This window comes from Ursus arctos, chromosome X, assembly GCF_023065955.2.
Source record: "Ursus arctos isolate Adak ecotype North America chromosome X, UrsArc2.0, whole genome shotgun sequence".
NCBI lineage: Eukaryota > Metazoa > Chordata > Mammalia > Carnivora > Ursidae > Ursus > Ursus arctos.
This window is the reverse complement of record NC_079873.1, coordinates 107,475,305-107,495,888: the sequence shown is the minus strand read 5'-3', so window position 1 is coordinate 107,495,888 and position 20,584 is coordinate 107,475,305. Positions and strand designations below refer to the sequence as shown.

Sequence of the window (20,584 nt, the reverse complement as noted above, 5' to 3'; positions counted from 1 at the left end):
AAATATTAATGGGAATTTACCTAGCAGCAGAACCCAAGACTTAATAGAGAAGTACTTGCATTTCCAGCGCTAATCTCTAAACTTGAGAAGTGTTCGATTTATTTTTAAAAATGGCTCCACGGTGTGTTGAGCTGTTGTTGTGCAGAGAAGGGTCCGGGGTACTTACTTCCACACCAGTCACCCAGAATGCCAAGTCCGATGTTATAAGTAGCTGCCATGCCCACCTCCAGGATTCACAAATATAAAGGTCTCCGAACGGATACTTCTTAAAAGGGTCTGAAGATCCCGGAGATTGCCAAACCGCTGCTTCAACACTCCCCATATTAAATGTTATTTCTATAGTCTGCAAAAGTCTAGGGGAGTACAAGTTTGGTTCTGATTACATAATTATGCTACAGAAGTATGAAAAAAATCATCACTAAAACCCTCCAGGTGCTTAAACAGTTTGATAGACTGTAGCCATTCTGCCATCAGTGCCCCCAGCTGTGTTGCTTAGCAACATTTTAATTCCAGAAGAATCGAAGGAGATGCAATCCCTGTGGAGAGGGAAACAGAAATAAGAGGGCTGTTGACAGATGATCTGAGTTGTTTCTTCTAATATACTGTGAAGATCACTAGCTCTTTTCATGAATGATAAATGGGCTGGGCACAGATCAATGGGTTCAGCAATAAACTGGAACCAGGCTCCATGTCTAAGGCGACACAGGCCGAGAGGCCCAGAGATTTCCTTGTTTCGATGAGTTGGTATGTGTTTTCTTAAAGGTTCCACAGGAGGAGATGGGTCCGAGCGGTCAGTCATCCCTTGGCCTTTTGTTGTGTCCGCTAATAAAAATGATTTTAGAAATGGCTACTTTGGCCTTGCTCTCACCATGCAGGTGCAGCCAGGTGCCCAGAGTCACGCAGGGTTCACAGGTCCCCACCACAAATCTACAAGTCCTGGATGTGCCCATGACCACCCCCGCCCCCCACCCCCGCGCTCATGCCTCCCCACCCAGGGGCTAAGATCTGAGTACAAGGCAGAGAGGAATGAGTGTCTGTGTCTGCGAGCTGCACTTGGACAGGTAACCGTGTGCCCTGGTAGAGGAAAATTGCTCTGTGTCTCTGGTCTGCTTATCGCAAGCAGCCGACTTCAGTTACGTCCTTATGTTTTGGAAGAGCGTTTCATATTGCTTATTGTTTTGGTAACCAGTTGCGAAGATTATGCCTGCTAATGTTGTCTAATTACATTTTTTTTCTTCTGTTTACAGGCTGTTGAAAAGGCAAAACCTAAGAATAATCCTGTGAAGTAAGTTATTTTTTTATTAGTTGGAAATTTTAATTTGAATGGATTCTGTGTGTGTGTCGCAAGAGACCTTGAATTTTGAGTGCGTCTCTGTTTATGACGATCAAAAAACAAAAACAAACAAGGGGTAGGGGGAACCACCAAAACCCCAAACCCAAATCTCCAATTGGGCAGGGATCAGCTTTGATTTTGATTTGATTTTTGCCTGTGGTCCTGATGAGGACCCCAAGTTGTGCCTGGTTTACATAAATTAATATGTGCCATCCGTGAAGAGCTGCCAAATACGATTATAATCCTATTCAATGCATGGTACTTCAAGCCTTTGGGTCTTGCACATGCTAAAAAGATTATATTTTTAATTGCAAACCTTGGACCTATGACAGAGACTGAAATGACTGAAAATGTGCCAAGTGATTTCCAGCCACGTGGGGAGGTTTGGCACCTTGGCATCAAGGCCTTGCTACTCTGTTAATGAAAAGCTCATAAAAATACATTTAACCAGAGGTTTCTCTAGCTAACAGAGAGCTATTTCCAAGGCATTTTATGGGACCCTCTTAAATTATAAACAAGCAGCATAGCACTCTTTTAGCTATAGTACATCTTAGGCATCCTCTCTCTTCCAGAAGGGAGACTTTCAAATTAAGAAGGATGTTTGTCTTGTCATTTGGGTTTGTGACATCTGATTGCAGTGTTATGTGGCCCAGGCCCACCAGCCATGAGGCGTAGGGAAGTCCTGCTCTCTTTGCTGGGTTATCCTAGGCCTCGCAATATCACATCTCTAGGAACGCCTGTTCATTTATGATAGCCGACATCCATCGTAGTGGGGACCAAATGCCAAAGTGGGGAGTGCACTGATTTTTAATAGTTTCTGGAAGAATGGATCGGCTCATACCAATGACAAGAAGGCTGCTTTTCCAAGTCACCATTAAATCCAAGCTCCAATTCATTTCTTCCAAAAGGTTCTGTGTACTTTGTTTTTAAATGTAATTTTCCATAGGCCGCAGAATATTCCTTATCAGCTTTTGTAGCCTCTGGAGGAGCATCTGTAGTCTGGAGATATATTATGCTATAGTCATCCTATGGGAGTATTTCCTGTAGCTGAGTTTTTGTCTGGTTGTTTGATTGGGGTTGAAATCATCTCTGCAGCCTGATTTCTTTTCTGCCTGTGCCCTGAAGGCTTCTCTACCGCACGCCTGTGGCAGGATTAGAGGATGGTGCTAATGAGGCCAAGGCCAGGACTGCCGCTCCCTGGGTGGGCCATTAGTGATCTTTCCCCTGGTCCGATTGCACCCTTCGCTCCAGTCCAGCCGTGTGCAGATGTGTGCCCCAGGTCACAAGGGATGGGGCAAGGGCTGGAAGAGTGTAAACCCAGGCCCTCAGTGGGACAAACATCTCCAAGTTCAAGCCCTCCTGATAGGAAGTAAGTCCCAGGCTCCATCTTGGCATGCGCAAGACAGCCCATTGGTATTGTGGGGGGCTGTGTGAAATCAGACTCTAGCGGCCTGGAAGTGGGACCAGTTTTCTCTCTGTTCCTTGTAAAGGTTTGACCCTACGGATAATTATATTTTTTATGAGCTCTGGTTAATTCACAGTGCAGACTGTAATGTCTAGCACTTTAAGGAATATCGTAAGAGAAAACAGGAAAACTAGAAGAACCAAAGGATTAGTAATAGAATAGGCACTTTTTACTTTTAAATAGATTTGAAAATCTGCTTAGTAATAAGCCTGAGTCACGATCAACTGGTAGATGTTTAGAATTGTCTTCTTATTGAATAAGGTACCATTCTCGGTGTGCATTCGGGTGTCTCACTGCATGCGGGCTCACGAGCCGTGCCCCACCTGCCCCGCCACAACCACTGGGCACTTGGAGAAGACTTCTTCAAGACCTCAGCTCAGGCACGGAAATCCCAGAGCAGAAGCAGAAGCAGAGTTTTTTGATGTTTTACGTAGGGTGGTCCTCTTTGTGTTTCTGATGTCTGACTGCAAATTTCGGTTACACGCAGTGCACTGAGACACCAAATACATGTTTTCCTGAATGAATGAATGAATCAATGAATGAGTAAACAAATTGGACACATCCCAGAGAACAGTCCTTCCAGGAATCTGGCCTGGAGGCTTAATGAGACCAGCGGCCCCACACTAGAGTGTCCGACTGGAAGGGGCCATGTGTTGTAATTGATCAAGTCATCCATTATCCTCCTAGTCTTGACTCACAGCGTGTGTAAAATGCTCCCACGCTGCTCTGCCTCTGACCAGGTACTGGCTTGCTCTTGCATGTCAAAATGAACATTTGATTGAGCATACAATGGACAGCGTGTGCAGTCTTGCTGGAAAAGTCGAGGTCTGGAGGCATTTACAACTAAAGCCTGAACACAGATTGGTGCAGAAGATCATATGTGTGATTGGATGTCATCCTCTGGTGCAGAGTTTGGCAAATGGTTGGGGAAAAGAAATCAAAAGAATCTTTTGTGACATGTGAAAATTATATGAAATTCAAATTTCAGTGTCTATAAAAAAAGCTATATTGGCACACAGCGACACTCATTTGTTTCCATATTGTCTGTGGCTCCCTTTGTGCTCTGGTGGCAGAGATTAGTTATGACAGAGACTGTACAAACCACAAAACTGAAACTATTAACTACCTGGACCGTCACAGAAAACATTTGCCGACCCCTGCTCCGGTTGGTCAGGTAGAAAGAGGCACGAAGGGGAGCTTTTCCCTGACTGTAAGGGTTAAACTATTACCCCCCTCTCTCTTTTGTCCTTTAAAACATTGAGCCGGCATTGCCAGAGCCCTTTTCCTGTGTTCTGGACTTTCTGGGGCCGATGTACCACCCTGTTCTCATTCAGAGCAAAGCGACCACTCCGAATTTACCATCTTTGAAGTCATTATGGATATGAGATCCATTGACAGGGCAGCGATGCCTTGGAAACCAGTGAACACAGAGCCAGAGCCTTACTGCTAGTCTTCCAAGTTGCGTGTGGATGGAGAGCTTGCAAGAGGCATATGCACATTCTAAAATTCTGTCACTTCCCAAGATCTAACTTTCCATTAGAGCGATGGTGAATGATTCACAATATCTGTTTAGTTTGCCTGTTTTCCTCTCTAAAGGTTTGCCTCCTCTTTCCTATTTCTCAGCCACTTGTTCAATTTATTTTTAATACCTTCATGGTTGTAAGCCTCTTTCATCACCATAGGGAGACTGTGGTACACATTAATTACACTCCATATAAAGGAGAAATTAAATATATGCTTAGTGAATGTAAGCACATAATGTATCTGGATACACGAACAATTTTACCTTGAAACATTAAATATTACCTCTGAGGGTAAGAATCAAAATTGAATGTTCTTAAGATCAGTGATCAGGACAAGAGATGCTGGTGTATTTCTCAGTCTGTTGGAGCCGTGCCGGTATCAAAGCTTGATTAGTATGTTCAAACTGTGGCTCTTTAATGTGTCAGAGAGACTTTCACTTGTATGTTAATGTTCTGCAGCAATTATCTTCAAGCTTTCATTGTGACAACAAGGCCTGAGAGATGTACAGATTTCTTCTACCATATGTGACTTATCACATACATTTTTTTAAAAACACATTTCTGTTATTAAGACATATGTGATAGTACACTTCTGCAAATGTGAATTGCTTTTGGCTAAAAGCCATGCACTAATAAGTTGAGTTGAATCTAACCGAGGTTGACATCTGTTACCAAAAGAGAGAGAGAGAGAGAGGGAGAGGGAGGGGGAGAGAGTGAGGGAGAGCGAGCGAGAGCACAGTTGTCAAGCATAACACCCTTCCTTGCTTTTCCACTTTAGCAACGTTAAACAACGTAGTTGTTGTCTTTCACAAATCAGGATCAGAATCCACTCTGCTTAGGAAATTACAGCTTTATTTACAAACCAGTCCATCTTACAGATACGGTGGTTTCATGACTGAAAATGACAAATAGCCACGAAGATTGTCCTAACCATGGTGTTTGTGCATTATTCATTTATTTGTCCAATGAATATTTATTGAGAAGCTACAGCATTCAGGGAACTGTGATAGATGCTGAGGGAATTAAAAATAAATCTGACACAGGTCTTACCCTCGAGGAGTTTAGAGTCCAGTAGGAGAGATAAAATCAGTTTGTAAAGAACTAAATACAAGATAGAGAGAGATGTTTGTTAAGTAGGAAACAGATCAAGTACGAGGGAAGCTCTAAGGACAGAAAGCACTTGCAGTTGGCGCTCTTGGAGAAGGCGGGAGGAGGGCATCGTGCCAGGACTTCGAAGACTGTTCGTTGGAGCCGCTGGTGCTGAGGTGGCAGGCAGTGAACGGTCAGGTGGGAAACCAAGGCTCAGAAACCGTGACTTAGGGACCTCAGGGCTTATCCAGATGAAAGCAATGTGCTCAGTGGAGTCAAATAGCATTGAAGAGCCTAACTCGTCACTGTGATTCTTCATCGAGTCCGCTGTCCTGTAGACCTGGGATCTAGTCCTTAACCTAACGCTAGCTTGTGGTATGAAATGGGACGTGTTCCTTCCTCACTACGGACCTCAGCTACGTTATTGGTATGGTTCTTCCAGCTCTTGGAAAAAGCTGAAGGTTGAAGACTGTTTTGTAATTATTTCAGGAAATACTTGATGTTCAAGTTTGATATGGATACATACAAGCACATACATTATAAACATTGCATATATAATAAACATTTTTTTCGCACACATGCTCACACACACGCATGCGTACGCACACACACACACACACACACACACACGCTATGTCTTCTTCTATCATTTCTGCCTCATGTACTTGGGAAATGAGGGCCAAGAAGCCACATCACTAGAGTCTTAAAGAGATACGTTAGATAGAAGGTCAGTGTGGCTCCCGGAACACTGGGGTGGGTCATTTAAATGACTCCTTACCAGCAAAGTAAGTTTGCAGTCAGAGTCTGTGTCTCTTGTGATGCTCTTGGCCCAGTGCGCAGCCCAGCTGGGCGGAGGATCATTAAAATCACTGCATCTTCTCGGGCTGAGAGGGCAAGGGATTCTGTACTGTGTTCTGCCAAACACCGGTCCCGTGGGATCATCTCCTTTAGGAATAAAAGGCCCCAGCACCACAGAGGCTCGGCATACGTGTCACATGCCTTTCCTGGAGCGCCCCTGTGCACTTGGAATAGTGCAGCCTCAAAGAAGGCCTGTTTGGCCAGAGGACAGCCTTACCTGGCACGGTGCTTCATGAAACGGACAATCGGATGCTCAGGTCCATGGGAAATACAGTGAGCACACGGGAGCCTGGTAGTTGGAGAAACCTAGGGCCTCATACCTTACATCCCATCCCAAATAAGAATATTTGAAATGAGCGGCTGAATTAGAAAGTCAACCGTAGAAAGAAATCCCCCAGTTCTGAAACGATAAAATATGTCCCGTGTGTCTCTCACGGTTTCACACTCTAAATGATTTTTATGGATTGGAACTATCCTGAGGGGTAGTCCACAGCGAGGGGAATGGACATTTTAGAGTTAGGTCCCTTGGAGTGAGTTCTGTGACCACTCATTTCCTGACAGTGAGGCGCCCGGCCCCGTGTGCTCCCCACGCCGTGAAAGTCGAAGCCATCTCTGGTCGGCTCTGGCCATCTTAAGGATAGTAAAAGGAAAGACAGCGCTATGTTGTCCGGTAGCTATAATTGGATGCGGAAGGTTCCAGCAGTCATCAGCACAGCACAAATTTCTGGACATCTCCCTTTTCTTTGGTAATAGGAGTGGCGTCATCTAGGCAGTCTCAGACAAGGCGACGGAGACCCAGAGAGTAGACTGCCCAGAACCCTGAGGTGCCGGATAATTCTCTCCACCTTGGACCCTCTGCTTCTTTCTTGTCACCTCTTAGGACACACACGTTCACTTTCAAATCTGTGGTTACTTTTTAAAGTCATATTCGCTAACTTTGTGTAACAGTGTGTTTTCTTTGAGTATGGCATCATACGTTTCCAGAATGAACCAGCAAGTTTGCAGGCACTTGGACAATTAGGCCAACTTCATTTATGGTAATTTTATATCAATAAGGAAGAGTTTCTTCAAAACTCCAAGCGCGTTGGTTTGTCTCATTAGCATCACTGATGTTTTCAAAAGCATGAGCACCTTTCTTGTGATGAAATGGAAGTAGAAAGCACCCATTTATTGGTGAAGCAGAGGGACCTCACACGAGCCAGCAAACGCAGGATCAAACCACTTTAAAGGAAGTGAGGCCACTTTTTAAGCAACAGCATTCATAAAATACTTCTTTATCCAGTACTTCGTAAAGTACTGTCTTACTTTCTAACTCTGTGCTTCTTAGCATGTGCTGCTTAGACGAGAACAGACAACTCTTTCATCCATTCACACGGTCCCACCCATTTTTTGGTACACAGGAGTTACAGCTAGAATTATATTTTAACGTTACCGCTCAGCAGTCTTTCAGAAGGCTGTCGAACACTCAGCATCACATAGCTGATCTGCTAGAAACTCAAGCAAGCCATGCACATGTATTCTTTTGACGAACACGAATTGTTCCGGTCTCAGTTGGTGGGGACATGGGTAAGGTACAGTGTCGACCCTGAAGTCCTCATGCTCTCCTAAGGAAACGGACCCCTCGTTGCACTAGAGAATAGACAGGCTCTGCAAATAATGCAGAGGAAAGTGTGTGCGGCATCACACGAGGCACAGACGAAGGAAAGAGCACCTGCTTGGAGTGGGCTCACCCTCCCTCCGCTGGAGTCCCCGGGTGAACGGTGCAGGTGAAGCCATTCAAGAGAGCAGAACAACACTTGCTAAGGGCAAGTGAGACGGGAAGAAAGCAGAGACTGTGTTGTGAACAGTGTCTGGTAGGTAGAGGCAGCCAGGGAGAGGGGCCACTTTTCTCAGTGGAAGGAAATACTGCGTTTGTGGCTTGCAGGAGACAAAAGAAGGGAAGGAGTGGCTGTGTGTGCCGGGACACCCGAAGCATCACACTGCTGAAGATTTTGGCCCCCCTTTTGACATTAAGAGGAGAGCAGTGCAGTATAGACGGAACTAAGAAAATGCTCAAAAGGATTCTTTTGTTCTGGAAAGGTAAAGGTTAGAGTTAGGGAGGGATTATAAACCACCCTTTTAAAACTGTTTGCAGAGAAATAGACATATCAAATCCTTCCTGATTAGATCTGGCTAATCCCTCTCAGTGGACTTTTATGTAAATCTCAACTCACATAGGGTTCCTCTGAGCATCCGGCTGTTCCCTTGCGGCTTTATCCACCCTTGATTGTTTCTTACATTTTTAAACATTTTGCTTTCATACGGTTCCTTTCACATTATTCAAACATCTAGTATTTTAGGCATGACACATAACACTATTATTCTAGCTTCGTTTTCTGAGTTCATTGCATAGACATAAAAATTCTTTCTGAATGTATTTTTATCAGCCACAGACGTAAGCACAGTAGGGCTATTTTGATTTCTAGGGAAATGAGGCATGCCCCCATGGTAACTACGCACCAGGCTTCGAGCAGTAAATCAGCCCTCCATCGACCAAAAAATATGTTCATAGTCAGGAGCCTGGGGTCATAAGTTATTATTTAGTTGACTACTAGTTGTGGGAGGGGGAACGGAGAACTATGGAAATGACTCCCTTTGGCCAGGAACTGAAACAGGAAGTAAGGAGTTTCGGCTTTATTAAAGCTTTTGCCGAGACCAACAGCAGTTGTCTCGAAAGCCCACATTAAAAAAAGAAAAAAAAAAGGTAAACCCTTCTCCCACAGGGAAGTGCTTCCATTTGTAGAATTTACAGCATGGGGGGAGATTACATGTCATTATATCCCAGTTTTTTATACACACACGCGTTTATATACTCTGCGCATCAATATGCCCTCATGCTCCATGGTAATTTAAATCCACGATGGGATTGGTGGTGAAGGGCAGGCAGAACAGCTGTAACTATAGAAGTTCTGAAATCTTTTCCTCGGTGTCGTCTCCCTGTCCTCATCACCCCCTAATATTTGACTGTTCCCCTTCTCCCAAGACCGTATTCCCACATGTGCATTTCACGTAGTTGGGGAAAATATTTCAGAAGAGCCTTGCGGCTTTTTGCTTCTTTTTTAGCAGCTTCGGGGAGCGTACGACTGTACCCCTCCATGGAAGCCCAGGGCAGGCAGGGGGCTCCTTCAGACTCCCTGTCTGTGCCTGATCAGCACCTACAGTGTGAGTTGCCAGGACTCTGCTAATAATAGCAAGTCCGCTAGACACACCTCATTCATCTGTCCTGCTCTCGCTGGAGATGTAGATTACTACCAGCACTGGCTAAGTGAAAGTTTCACTTGCCTCACACCCTGATGCAAGAGTTTCCTAAGCAAGTTAGAGCTGCTCGTAAACCTGCCTTAAGGATGGGTGCGGATGTGTGTACGTACGCTCTATGCATACGGACGTACGCTGCTCAGATATAGATTAAACCCCACGTATTGCCCGAGCATGGATTTGACGTGATTGAAACAAGATAGTAGGGGAGGATGTGTAAAGGAAATAGGAGACCCTGCCATTTCCTAGCACTAGAGAAATATCTGTTTACATATAGGAAGCAACTCAAAAAATGCTGTGTTTTTAAATCCACCCCAATGAGGGCCACGCTACGGTGACAGAGGGACGCCGTTGTGCAAAGCCTATTGGGAGATCAGTTTGCAGAACACTGTCACACGTGTGTGAGCTTCTTCGGCTGGCGTTTAGTGATGGGTGCTAAATCTTTGAATGTGGTGTTACCTTTTGAAAACTCATCCAAGACGGTGACTCAGAGCCATGGATGATGAAAAAGTGGCCAGTCAAGGAAATGAACATGGCTATTGGTTCAAAATAATAGTGGTTTTTTCTTGTGGATAGTGAATGCCCCCAAGAGGAATTTTAAAAGCTTTGTTGCAAAGAACGACAGTGTTGGGCAACCACCCCATGCAAAATAGCAACTCCTCCCACGTGTACACTCACCCTCCCTTTTAGCCTACTTTTTTTTCCCACTTTAACAATTATCATACTGTATCTGTCTATCAGCTCTGTCTCTCTAGCTGTCATCTCTCTGTGTTTTCAAGGGTCACTTCCCATAAGAATGTAAAGTCCATATGAGCGAGAACTTTGTATTCACTACTGTAACCCTAGCACCTCAAACAGTACCTGGCATAGAGTAGGAGCTCAATATTTGTCAAATGAACGAGCACAGGCATCAGGGGCCGCGGGTGGGGGGCTTTGAAGTTCAGCCATCCGAGTTCAGTATGAGTTTAGTCTAGAGTAAGCCTGACTTGCACTGCCCTTTGGACAATTACTGAACTCCTTATTAGCCCTCATGCGAGTTACTAACTTTTCCTGGAAAGGAACCAAGCTTTCTTTGAAAACATCCTGTATTCCATATTGGTTTAACTCTAAGGCATTTTAAAGTTCGGTTTACTGTCTTTATAGTACTAGAATTTTACTGCACAGATGATGATTCCTTCCTCTGGTCTATACCCACCTTCCTACTCAGGATATCTTCCCACTCTTCGTTTTGAAGGGAGGGCACAGGGGTAAAGATGTCAGCCTTCCTATGGGTTGGTGTGATGCATGGGCCATTGCATTAGATGTCATTAAGCATTTTCAAGAATGACAGAATGCACATTTTTGTCACTGTGGGACAAGGAAACAGAAAAGTTATTAAGCTAACAGCTGACAACTCGTGCTGTTTCCTATTTTTGAAAGGCCATCCTGATGCTCAGAAATTAGCAGGATGGGACACACATCAGTCAATGCCAAAACACCCACACTTGCCCTCTTCCTCAGAGCTGGAGAGTCTGAGAAGCCCCCGATCTCCCCTTCCTCCTTCCCACCAAACTTCACTGTCACAGCATGAAGAAGCTTTTGGTAACTTTCCCCACAGGCCAATCATCCCAGGAGTTGGTTGGCTCTGCTGGTCCTTCAGCCAGGCTTGACACACAGAGTCACAGACCTTTCCAGCTACGAGAGTGTAGGCAGTAACTCTGAGAAGTGGTAAAACTAAACAAGCTTTCCTTCATTTCATGGTAATTTCATGAATATGTAAGTACTGTCATTACATCCTTTGGTCACATCTCAGTGGCTGGGTTGAAATAATTTCCCTCCCTTTGTATCAATGTGTATGAAAGAAACTGAAAACACAAGACCAGGTTTCAGGAAATAACACTGCTACAAGGTTAATTTTGCTTCATACAGCGTTTCCTAGAATTGGATTGCTTGATCTCCTCCCTCGGGGATTGCTCTTATGCTTGCAATAATCGAGGCCGATTTTATTGGAAAATCACCTCTGGATGAGGGACATGCTCCAGAGGAGACTTTCTATGGGACAGCCTGTTTTCTGGTGCCAGGGGCACGTCAGCCAGGCCCGTGCTGCTGGAGTTCCCAATCTTTCTGTTCCTTCGGGCAGCACGTTCAACAGCAATCCTTCAGGCAGGGTAGAATAACTGGACATATTAGGGAAATTGACTTTGAATTGTGTTGGGGACTTACTGGCTAACAGGTCAGTAATCAAATTGTAGCTTTTAACATGCATGTGAAATGTTTTACTAGTCGTGGCTGGACTCCCTGTAGTTTTTGCTTCAGATGCTGACCAGAAAACCATTTTTGTGTAATGATTAAAGTCCTCAAAGATCCTAGATGGACGACAGGGCAGAATTATGGAGGGTTGGATCAGAGGAGAGAGGAGGGTGCCACTGCGCATAGAAGCTGTCCTGCTACCTTTGTAGGCACGGCGCATCTATCAGTCGTTTCCCGCTTGTTGACTTCATTAACTGGAAAAAGAATCCAGAGTTATTTTGAAGGCCCAGTGCAGCACAACTAACCAGAAGACCCCAATTCAGAAATGTACCCCAGCTTTCGAACTCCTCCCCCAAGTAGAAATTGAGAATATTATAAACGGAATATATTGAGCCTCTAGGACGGAAGAAGGGCAGGAGGAGAGTGATAGAGAAGCCACACATCAGGGGACTCTGGTGACCCTGGGGTGACATTGACTCTGAAGGCTGGCAGAAAGGTCCTTAAAAGCGGGTTTGATTCATGAAGACAGAAGAGTTGGGTGGGGGAAGCCAGAAAGAATAGTTTAATGCGCAAGAGATGGGAACGGAGCAGAGGGGATGCTGAGGCCACTCATTGGAGCACAAGAAAACTTGATCAGAGATGATGTGCCTAATGCCTGCCACTGGGTTTGAAATCATTCAGATGCTAAGAGTAAAAACCAAAAGGCTGGTCTGTGCTGACTGGTTGGCACCCTTCTTTTATGAGTTTTGTGCCCAGATTATTACTATTATTTACTTTAACCAAGAGAGGGAAAGTAAAACGATTCCCATGATCCAACAGACACACAAAGCTTTTTAAGTACTGATGTCAGTGGCATATGGCTTAGTACTTGAGTTTCCAGCAATCAAGAAGCAACCTTGTGCGATATTACGGGAGCTCAGTTCCCCAGTGGGCATAACAGAGATGATTAGATATATTGAGTTCTTTGTGTCATTCAAAGAAAGCAGAATCTCATACACGTTGGTGTTAGCTTCCCCTCACTTCATTTCAATTTTCAATAACCAGTGTCATCACATGTAACAGTTTCTTTGTAATGAAACTTCATGTCGAATTGGATTTGTCTTTCAGGTGAAAGTATATTGTGAAACCTTCTGAAATCGGATTTTTAAAATAATTTTTACTGCCGCAAAAAACATAACTATACCTCAAATTCCCCCAAACAAGAATAATGTGGTCAATGAATGCTAAAAACAAAATCTCTGTGTTTGGGGGAAAAAAGTTATATTTCTGCTTTTGATATTTGACAGGCCTGGGGAAAGATGTGCCCTGGTTGATCAAACTGATTTGGTTTACAGAACTATCAAATGTAGAGAGAATGATTTTTGAAGAATTAAGTGAGAGTGAATACCCTTGACAGGAAACAATGCCAGCTATAATCTAATCCTTCTTCCATGACTCAAGCCACCAACAGTTCACTAACCAGTGCACGCAGTTACCAGCGGTAAGCACCTAGAAGTTTGGAGTAACCAAGATTCCTGTGCAAATAGCATGATGAGAACCATTCATAGTGTTCTCTTGTGAAAAAAGACCAGAGGTAACATGTGTCAGCAAAGGTGTAGAGAGAAGGGAACCCTTGTGTGCTGTGGTTGGGAGTGTACGTCAGTGCGGCCACTATGAAAAACAGTTTGGAGGGTCCCCCCAAAATCATAAATGGAACTACTATATGACCCAGCCATCCCACTTCTGGGAATATACCTGAGGGAAGTGAATTTACCATCTCAAAGAGATAGCTGCACCCCCGTGTTCACTGCAGCATTATTCACAAGAGCCAAGACATGGGATGGGTGAGTAAAGAAAATATGATATATGATGGAATATTATTCAGCCACGAAAAAAACAGAAGGAAATTCTGCCATTTGCGGCAACATGGATGAACCTTGAGGTGATTATACTGAGTGAAATAAGACAAAGTCAAATACCGTGTGATCTCACTTACATATTTGGAATCTAATAAAACCCAAACTCATAGAAACAGAGCAGATTGGTACTTGTCAGGGGAGGGGACGTAGGGAAATGGGTGGAGGTGGTCAAAGCGTACAAACTTCCACTTATAAGATGACTCAGTTCTGGGGACCTAATGCACGGCACAGCGACTACGGTTAATAATGCCGTATCGAATACCTGAGTTGCTGAAAGAGTAGATCTTAAAAGTTCTCACCACACACACACACAAGTGGTACCTATGTGAGGTGATGGGTGTATCAACTGACCTTACCGTAGTTCTCCGTTTGCAATATAGTCTGTCACTTACACAACATTGTATGTCAGTTATAGCTCAGTAAAGATGGAGAGAAAGTTCCAGGAGCTTAGATATAAACATGCCCAGTGGGATGCCTCAAAGTATCCACTTCTGTCCCTGGATTTAGCAATTTGATGTTAAACCACCCGTTCGCTCTACCTGCTTCCTCCCACCTCAAGAAAACTGTAGCAGTCTCACAGTGATGGGAAGAACATGGTGACGGGATCTGTGCAAATACTCCGATGTCCAGAGAAGTCGGGTATCACTGCCACAGTTTGTGCGCTCTCAAACATGAAAGGAATTGAATGAGGGTGGTTTTATGATCGGTTGTCCAGAGCAGAACTTCCCCACAACTTCTTAGTGGCGTAGAGGACAGAAATGCAGATATACTGATCCTTGTAAACCTTAGGGTGGCAGGGCCCGGGAGCCCTGGAGTCTCTTGACTGTGAACCATACTATTCCAGTCCTTTCCTATGTGGACCAAGATGTGGAAAAGGTCAGGAAACGCTATTCTAGGGATTTGAGTGTTGTGCCACCCTGTTCGTTTTTTTAAGGGTTAGCTTCAAGGTCATGATTCTGTCTTCCTTCAGCTAATTTGTTGGGCTAAGTTAGCTTTTCCCAAAATGTGGTGCATGGAGAGTGTCCCAAAGGATGTTAATAGGTGTTATTCAGGAGACAAAACAGGCATATGTACGTGGATGGGGGTGTGTGGTGAAGGATGGCCAAATAAATACAGGAAATGCAGGGTTAGAAAATGTTTTCTTCTAGGTTGACTTTGAACCCTTAGTATTCTAATGCACATTGTGCAACTCTATGAGGGGGAAATGTAGTTTACTGCAGTGCTTTCCAAGCTCATTTGACCTAGAAGGCTTTTGTCTATGGACTCTCGGGATCTGCTTTGAGATATGCTGCAGTAAGTAAAGCTGGATTGCATTAATGATGTCAACTTATCAGTGGGTTAAGCAAAGTCATTCTCATTTGAGGGCTGCCCCCTGAGCCAGAAACAGAAGTCTCTTTAGCCAACCCACTGTTGGTATATGGAGCCCCTGGGGCACAACCTGGGAGGTTCACCAGCCTGCCAGGGGGGGAGCCCTAAAGGGGCCACTAGTCTGAATCAATAGACAGTGGTCCTGAGCAGAGAGTCTTCAAGCCACAGCCACACTGTAAGCAGATAACGTGAAGTGGAAAATTGCAGTTGTGGTCTAATGAATCAGCTAAATACGAATACCCATACTGTCTGGATCAGCATCCCCCGTGATGTCTATCCCTCTCTTAGAACTTTCTTCATTGTAGACGTGTTAAGTGGGCTCTTTGAGATGATAGCACAATTTTTAAAAATAGCTATTTTGAGATATGATTCACATAACTTACAGTTTGCTGATTTAAGGTATACAGTTCAGTGGGTTTGAGTATATTCACAGATTTGTGCCACAATCACCACAATCAATTTTAGAACATTTCTATCATCCCAGATGGAAACCCTGAGCCCAGTGAGCCGTCACCCCCCATTCTTCCCTCTGCACAGCCGCTACCACTCCGTGTCTGTGGCTTCTGTCTTCTGGGCATTCCGTGTAAGTGTGGTCTTAAGTGTCTGGCTTCCCTCACTTAGCACAACGGTTTCAAGGTTCATCCAGGCTGTGGCATGAAGCAGTACTTCATTCCTCTTTATGGCTGAATACTGCTATTCCGTCTTATGGATAGACCACACCATGTTCGTCCCTTCATCAGCTGATGGACATTTGGGGTGTTTTCACCTTCTGGCTATTGTGAACAATGCTGCTGTGAATGTGGGTGCACAAGTTTTTGTGTGAACATATGTTGTTCAGTGCTTTTAGGTATATACTTAGGAGTGGAGTTGCTGGGTCATATGGTAACTCTGTGTCCGGCCCTTTGAGAACCTGCCAGACTGTTCTAGACTGGCTGCTCCATTTGCATTCTCACCAGTGGTATATGAGGCTTCCCATTTTTTTTTTGACAACATCATCCACACTGGTTATTATCTGTCTTTTGATTATTGCCATCCTAGCAGGTGTGAAGTGAGAACTCATCGTGTTTTGATTTGCATTTACCTGATGACTAATGATGTTAAGCATCTTTTCACAGGCTTACTGGCCAACTTTATATCTTTGGGGAAATATCGATTCAGGCCTGGTGTCTTTTTATTATTTATTTGTAATTATTCTTTATATATTCCAGCTACAAGTCCCTTATCAGACATATGATTTGCAAAAGTTTTCACCTATTCTGTGGTTGTCTTTTCACTTTCTCGGTGATGTACATTGAGGCACAACAGTCTCTGATTTTGATGAAACCCAGGGTATCTGTTGTTTTTCTCTTGTTCCTTGTGCTTTAGTTGTCATATCATGAAGGTCTGCACCTATGATTCTTTCCAAGAGTTTTGGTTAGGTCTTATTTTTAGGTTTTTGATCCATTTTGAGCTGATTTTTATGTATAGTCCGAGGTGAAGGTCCAACTTCCTTCTTTGCATATAGAAATCCAGTTGTCCCAGCATTGTTTGCTAAAAAGACTATGATTCGTTCCCTATTGGATGGTCTTGAGGCCTTTGTGAAAAATCAGTTGATCATAAATGTGAGAGTTTATTGCTGGGCTCTTATTTCTGTTCCACTGATCTATATGTCTATCCTTATTTTAATACCACACTGTCCTGATTACTATAGCTTTGTAGTAGGTTTTGAAATTGGGAAGTTTTGTTCCTCCAACTTTGTTCTTTTCTGAGATTGCTTTGGCTATTCTGGGTCCCATTTACACATTTTTTTTAACCTCACTTGACTTGTATAGACACTGCCTCTTAGTTTAGAAGGCAGCCCTTGAGCCGGCATTTGGACTTTGCATACGGGACAGGAAGACAAAAACCCTTTGCTCTGTATAGAAGTGGATATTTCCAATTCTGAATTCAGGAGCCCCAGGAGAATAGGATTGGGAATTACGCCTCAAAGCTATCCAAGAGTCTCTGAACTGGGGTGGAATCAAGGTTCTCTCCAAATCTGTGCGTTTATGCTCATGAATCACTGTGACTTCGATTTTTCTTACAACCATGCTGGAGTCTGGGATTCCCCAGAGCCTCCATTGTGGGTGAGACCCGCTAGTTGAGTCTGACCAGGGAATGTCACCAGGAAAACAGGAAAGTCTTCCCTTTTTTACATTCCAGATGTCTACTGAGGAAGAATTTAATAGCATTTTAAGTATATTGGAGGTATTGCAACAAAAGTAAATTATGACTTGATATTTAAGGCTTAGAATAAAATGACTACGTCATGTGGGTCCTGCTCAGAAGCATCTCACATCTTACGGCTTGGTAAGCTGGTGTTAAGTATGAATGGTGTTCCTCAGTTCTGTAAACTGATTCATTCTACTTACAAAACGGGGGCGGTGTGGCTATTGTATCACATATCCAAGGCTTCCCAGTCTGTGTTCTTACTTCTTGGCAGTTTCCTGTAATTTTATGAAATATTTTAATATGACAAAGTCACTTCAATTACACAGTCATTATAAGTTTTGCCAAGGTTGAGTATGGATTGTTTTGTGTTCATTAGAGCACAAAATTAGAATTTTCATTGCTGCAACTGTAAACACTGTTTGGCTCAAAGGAATCAAGCGTTTTCTCATAAAATCTTGGATAACTGATAATTGGTATTTTTATTATTTTTCAGCTTCTTTTCATTTTTTGAAACTATTTGCTGTTTTCCCTCTTTCGGTATATTTTGGGAAGTTGAATAAGTGATTCTCTCCCAAATGGGTGGCAGTGCGCGCGCCAGTGCGGGAACTGGGGGGCACGGAGGGAACGGTCCCCAGAGTCAGGAGAACGAGAATAAATTATTTCTTTAATTTTCTCAGCTTTAGTTGGCCCAAAGTCTGGCAGTTAGACCTGAGTAAGTCTGGAAAAACCATCTGGCACACCTACATCTGTTCTCACATTTGCCAATCAGGCTTTATCAAAAATCAATGGCTCAAAAACACGAAGCTCTTAAAAGGTGCTAATTTGTGGCCAGAGAATCATTCAAATGCACCATTTGGTCTTCCACCATGTGGAATATCGTTTTGGTTTTAGGGAATGTAGTGAATCTGCTTCATCTTACTCTCTTGGCATTCTCTAGAAAAAGAAGACAAAATGGAAAGTAGTTCCTATGTAAGGACTTTCTTTTCCCTGCCTTTGTCTCTTCAGATACTGGAATGACTTTGCCAACGGGGTTTAGAGACCTCAGTGCTATTTCTTAATGGGCAATCAGACATTTCTCTTCCCAGTTTTTAGGGTGTTCTTGGCAAAACACCAACACTTGATTCTTTTTTTTTTAAAGATTTTATTTATTTGTATGTTTGTTTGTTTGTTTGTTTGTTTGTTTATTAGAGAGAGGTTGAGAGAAAGAGTAGGGGGAGGGACAAGGGAGAGGGAGAGAGAGAATCCTCAAGCAGGCTCCCTGCAGAGTGCAGAGCCCGATGCCGCTCGATCTCATGACCCAGAGATCATGACCTGAGCCAAAATCAAGAGTTGGACACTCAACCGACTGAGCCACCCAGGCGCCCCACCAACACTTGATTCTAAATCATTGCCCACTTGCCATCTCTGTTCTCCAGCCTTCTGCCCACCACCCAGAGTCAGTCATCTGTGAAGAACCCTCCCATCCCTCTCCCTCCCCACCAGCAAAAGGGAGAGGGCATTCATTATTCATTACCCTGCTTCCTCTTGGCCAAGGTATAGTCTCTTCCTTGAAACTCAGAACAGCTCATTGGCTTGCGGGGATCCAACAGCCACGGGCGGAGGAACAAGTTTATTATGGAAAGCACATGACTCTGCCAGATTTCACTGACAGATTTTGAAGCCAGAGCAAAGCAATTGGCTGGCACTCTTCATGCATTAATGTCCTTTGGCCCTCACCGTGCTCATTGTTACACAGGTGCCCCTTATAAAGCACAGAGACATTTCTAAGATAATGAAACAAATCATACCATTCACACGCTGACAACTCTGGGGAGTTTATGCCTCAAAACCGAATCCATACCACAATGACCCATATGTAATAGACGAAATTATGGTTTGATACAATTATAGATTGCTTTTATCAGACCTTGTAGATTTGAGGATTAAATGGTTTCCTTTTGTACCTTATATGCCTGTATGCCTGGCACAAGGGGTCTTGTTCCTGAATTGCCAAAAGCACCTTGTTAAAAGGCGGCTTCCCAATAAATAAATGACTTACAAGGTCGGCTTTATGATGTGAGATCTAAGTGCATCAATATTAAATTCTACTACTGTTTGCTGAAATTTGGAAACTGAAACCCAGCAAACCATGTCTAACTTACTAGTAAGTAAAACAAAGCATGTGTGACAGATCAAATATGGGCACATGTGAAAAATCGCAGTGTGCCTTAGCGGAGTTGAACAGGGTCCCGCAGATAGAGCGTAGGGAATCGGAAACTACTTCAACTCCTAGGAAAACACACGATTATTTGCTTTGTAGGATGTATATAGCCTCTGCCTAGAAGGGTTTTATTCTCTGCCAGGGAATCTGCTGCGTACCAAACACTCCTCTCACAGGGTCCCAAATCACTTTCTAAAGCCAACCAAAAGCTTATCTGACTGCACGTGTTTATGAGGCTGGTGAGTATCTAGACCTCTGAAGGAGGAGGACCATCTGCATGGATTTGTTACAGAAAAAGGAGGTTGGGAGGATTCTCTGGGCTGGTTATCTTTAGTGGAGAAAGTGGGCTATGTCAAAAGGGGCCACAGTTTAGACTTGGGCGATCACCAGCAGCTAAAGGGGCCTAATTATATTTAAGACTTCGGCTCCATTGATGCTAGATGGAATAACATTGGAAGCAACCCCCGTATTTTAGAGTTTTCTATGGAAAATGAATTGAACCTCGCCTTTCTACAGATGGCCGAGCCTCAAACCCTCTTACGGTGGGAGGGCAACTGCGGGAGCTCCAGACTGAAAGTCTACTGCACACATTTTGACTTGCTTCAGGGACTAATTAATGACCAGCAACCGGGATTAAACCCACCAACTAATGAAAAGAGAATAGTGAGAGTTGTAAAACAAAAACGAAAACACACACACACACAAAACCCCACGGCAAACTACCACGTGTGCGCGCATGTGTGTGTGTTGTGTATGTGTGCTTTTAGCAAGCATCAGCTCTCTGTCACTGAAGGCAAACCTGTTTAGCTTCAGAGTTCAGACCTGTATGTCATGCCTTCTGTCTAGATGAACAGTGCTTGATTTTTATGGGATTATGAAAATGGAGATCATCTGGACAGCTCCTCCCTCTCCCAGGGAAAGCATTCTGTATGAGTTGATGCACTTGAATGGAAACGTGTGGGCCGCTACTCTACAAGACACTGTAGGGGGTGCCAAAGCAGGAATGCCAGCACCCGCCCACAGGGGCATCAGAGTTTAGTTGCGGGGTGTGTGTGGGGGGGAGTTCAGATACACAGATGCTTCCACTTCTAGATAGATGCCAACCAAAGTGTGATACAGAATAATTTGTTTAAATGT

General features: G+C 43.9%; 1 protein-coding gene across 3 annotated transcripts in view; it reads left to right on the top strand.

Annotated features, from left to right (window-relative positions):
• Positions 1–20,584, top strand: part of AFF2 (ALF transcription elongation factor 2) — a 446,211-nt gene that overhangs the window by 357,606 nt on the left and 68,021 nt on the right. For all 3 annotated transcript variants that reach the window (XM_026479777.4, XM_026479775.4, XM_026479776.4), the window contains one exon: positions 1,248–1,285. In XM_026479777.4, the coding sequence (XP_026335562.1) occupies positions 1,248–1,285 (38 nt within the window). The remainder of the gene's footprint in view (positions 1–1,247; positions 1,286–20,584) is intronic.